General features: G+C 35.2%; 1 protein-coding gene across 1 annotated transcript in view; it reads left to right on the top strand.

Moving 5' to 3' along the window:
- Nucleotides 1-125: 125 nt before the first annotated feature.
- LOC107089515 (zinc metalloproteinase-disintegrin-like 2d) overlaps nucleotides 126-3,595 on the top strand; it is a 16,613-nt gene continuing 13,143 nt past the window's right edge. Inside the window, exons 1-2 of the mRNA XM_015382356.1 lie at nucleotides 126-238; nucleotides 2,942-3,048. Coding sequence (XP_015237842.1) covers nucleotides 214-238; nucleotides 2,942-3,048 — 132 coding nt within the window. The 5' untranslated portion in view covers nucleotides 126-213. The remainder of the gene's footprint in view (nucleotides 239-2,941; nucleotides 3,049-3,595) is intronic.

Below are 3,595 nucleotides of genomic sequence, written 5' to 3' on the forward strand. Positions count from 1 at the left end.
TATATATATATATATATATATATATATATATATTTCGCAAAGGCGACATACTTTGTTTTATTTTGAAAAGTTCTGTGGCGGAAGTGGCCTTGCCGCTGTAATGGAGTCTCCTCCAGGCAGGCGGAGCATCAGCGATGATTCACCGCTAAGCAACCCTGGAGAAGAGCGGCGCAGGGCAGGCGGAGCGGAGTTCTGCTCCTTATCGAGGGGAATATGCTGTCTCTGTGCCTGTTCTGGGGTAGGTCTTGTTTTTTTGTTTGTTTGTTTTAATATCGCCGCTGAAAAAAAACTTTTAGAAAGTTAGACTTTATCCCCTCCTTAAGCCAATAGGTTGAATATGTATTTATTTAGAAATAGGGATCTAAGCGATATATTCGGAATTAGAATACCTTGAAAACAAAGACAAAACAAAAAACAAGGACTAAGTCTTAGTTATGTTCATAAATGTTTATTGTGTCATATGGTGATGTTTACGCTCACTCTCAAAAGGCACTTTGATAAAGAACCAAGTAGCCATAAACTTTCACCAACATTCCCTTTTAAAACAGCAGTTTTTCATGTTTAATATGTCCAAAAGTTCTGATTGTCTTTCCAAATTTGCACCATAAATCATTGTGCAATTTTAAAAATGACTTGTCCAACAAAAAAGGTTTTATTGTTTTTGGCTGCAAATCCCATAAGAAGAAAACAGCTGTAGCTGAGCCCCACCTCAGACCAATGAGCCTCTATACAAACAGCTGCTTTGCTGGGTTTATATAAGTACTATACAAACTACTTATAACCAAACGGTCAGTAATTTTATTTTTTTTCAACTGAGATTTTCTTATGAGGGTATAAAATGTTCAGAAAACCAAAAACAAGAACAAATGTAAAATAAAACAACGTTGTATTTCTTTTGTTGGGGTTGATGTATGGAACAGATTAGATCAGCAACTAAAATATTGTACAACATTAACAAGGTTTAAAAACATATTTAAGAATAATGCAATAAAAAAATTATGAAACACGTGAATGCAATTAAGAGCAGTAATATATTGGGTGTGTTATGGGGAAAAAAAGTTATTATTGTAGAATAATAATTTTTCCAAAAATCATATGTTGGTATGTGTTATAAACACATACCAACATATGATTTCCTTTTTTCTTTGCTTTTATTCATATGTAAGTGGGCTTTGGAGGGTGGGCAGTATAAGTTTCTTGCTTCTGCCAATACATCCTTGTTCAGACTGTTTTAATTTATGTTATATGGACATATACCGTCTTTATTATATACTTGTATGTCTGAAATAAACAAGCTACTAACCATTTAAACCTCATGCACTTCTGAAATTTCTTAGTTTTAAGTCAAAAACATTTCTAAATGTTATCCTCAGGTATGCTGTCAGCAGGCCAACACCAGTTCTGCTACAATCCAACCATTGTTGCTCTTTTTCCTTTCAAATAAAATAATTGCAGGATTTTCACAGCGGAACAGATTTGATCCAATTTTATAAACCGTTCAAGGACCACAATGTTATCTTTGTTTTTACCGTGACAGAAAACCTTCTGCTTTATGTGAAGCTTTGACCTTCTGGTAAATTTTTTTAGATATTTCAACTTTCACTATAAGAACTGAAAGGCACTAAGATAAATAATAGCAGTTTAGCATTTTTTTGCATTGCTGCCTTGGAGCAGTCATTAGTTATTAGGAGCATAGATGATGTCACACTATGACTAACATGGATAACCTCACCAAATAAAATCTACATGTAGATTTTCTAGAACAGATTCACACACCTTGGAGGTCCTAAAAACAACAACTGATTGCAAAATATTATTTATAGTAGACATCATACACAAGTCACCATCAGTCAGAGCTAAATAAGCAGAGTATTCACATTCAAATATTTAAATTGTGTTTTAGATAGCAAATTACCGGTAATACATTTTTTAAATAATCTTTGATTATTTAATTTAGATTTTTTCTAAATCATTTAATATGACATTAAATTATTAAATTGGACATTGTTTAATTTATGGCATGGCTATTTGAATTTTGTTTAATATAAATGTATAATTTTACATTAACTTATTTCATGGTGCATTTATTTATTTTATGGGGCATTCACATTTACATTTTTTAAGATTTATTTTGGTTCTCCATATAAATAAGTAAGAGCATCACAATCATTGTGAAAACCACCTTGAGATGGATAGAGAGTGGGTTTCCTACTCTCTATCATGGTATATTAATGTAAAGTTCAGTTGAGGAGAATAAGGTGAACATTTCTTGACCAATTGTTGACGGCAAATACTGGTCTGAATTTCTGAAACAATCTTTTTTTAAAGACGTTGTAATATACGGTAATGTGTTTTCATTAGTTGTAAAGCAAATAAGAGTTCCATTCAATTTAGTTCATCTATCCATTCATCTTCCCCCGCTTGATCCTTATCAGGGTGGCGGTGGGGCCGGTGTCTATCGCTGGCAATCTATAGGCGAGAGGCGGGGTGCCCCCTGGACAGGTTGCCAGTCAGTCGCAGGGCAACACGGAGACACACAAAGACACACAACCATGCAAACACACTCACACCTAAGGAGAATTCAGAGACAACAATTAACCTAACAGTCATGTTTTTGGACTGTGGGAGGAAGCCGGAGTACCCGGAGAGAACCCATGCATGCACAGGGAGAACATGCAAACTCCATGCAGAGACCCCAGGCTATAAATCGAACCCAGAACCTTCTTGCTGCAAGGCAACATCGCTACGCACTGCATCACCGTGCAGCCCTTAAGTTTATTTATATAGCACCATTTCACAACACTTTAACTTTGGAATTATATCACTCTGAAATGTGATTTTCTTTTAATGGTACAGAAAAAGTTGAATAATGGAAAAAAAAGGATTTTTCCAGGATATTCCTCTGTTCAGAGATGTAACCAGTTGTGTTTGTGGTTTGTAGCCTTTGTCACCCACAGCTCAGGGCTGCTGTCTCACGTGCAGCACTACGAAGTGGTTCGACCTCAGAGACGTCAGGAAAGACGGATCAGGAGCCTACAGAACAAGCAGGTGAAAACACCTTACTGAGTTATTGTTTTGGTGATGGAGCTATGAAATCCATAGAAGGACATCCAGCTCAGTTTTCTCCGTTAGAACTGTATTGGGTTTTCTGGTTTATTTAAATTGAATCACATTTTATTACAAATGTAACTATAGCTGTGATGTAGAGATGCACTATGATCCCTCCGCTGATGTTTTATTCTGCCCTTTAAGGTTGGGCATCGTTTGAACATAATGATCCGATTTGTGTTTTTGATTCTGTTTCCTATCGATTCTCATGTTCGATTCTTTTGACAGGAAGGATCATAAAAGTTTACATATTTTACATGAGCTGCTTATTAGATTCTGGATGAAATGGTCTAAACCTCTTTATGAATGTTCATTCCTTCAACTTTGAACTTTGTATAAATGTTATTATAGATTAACACATGAGTATTTTTAACTAGTATATAAATATCAAACCCATAAACTAAAATCTTCTAAATCTTATTCATTATTCTCAGAGGATTACTCTTTCACATACACTAGGGATGCACGATATTGGGATTTTGGCCGA

Source organism: Cyprinodon variegatus, unplaced genomic scaffold, assembly GCF_000732505.1.
Source record: "Cyprinodon variegatus isolate N-32 unplaced genomic scaffold, C_variegatus-1.0 Scaffold256, whole genome shotgun sequence".
In the NCBI taxonomy this organism is placed as follows: Eukaryota; Metazoa; Chordata; class Actinopteri; order Cyprinodontiformes; family Cyprinodontidae; genus Cyprinodon; species Cyprinodon variegatus.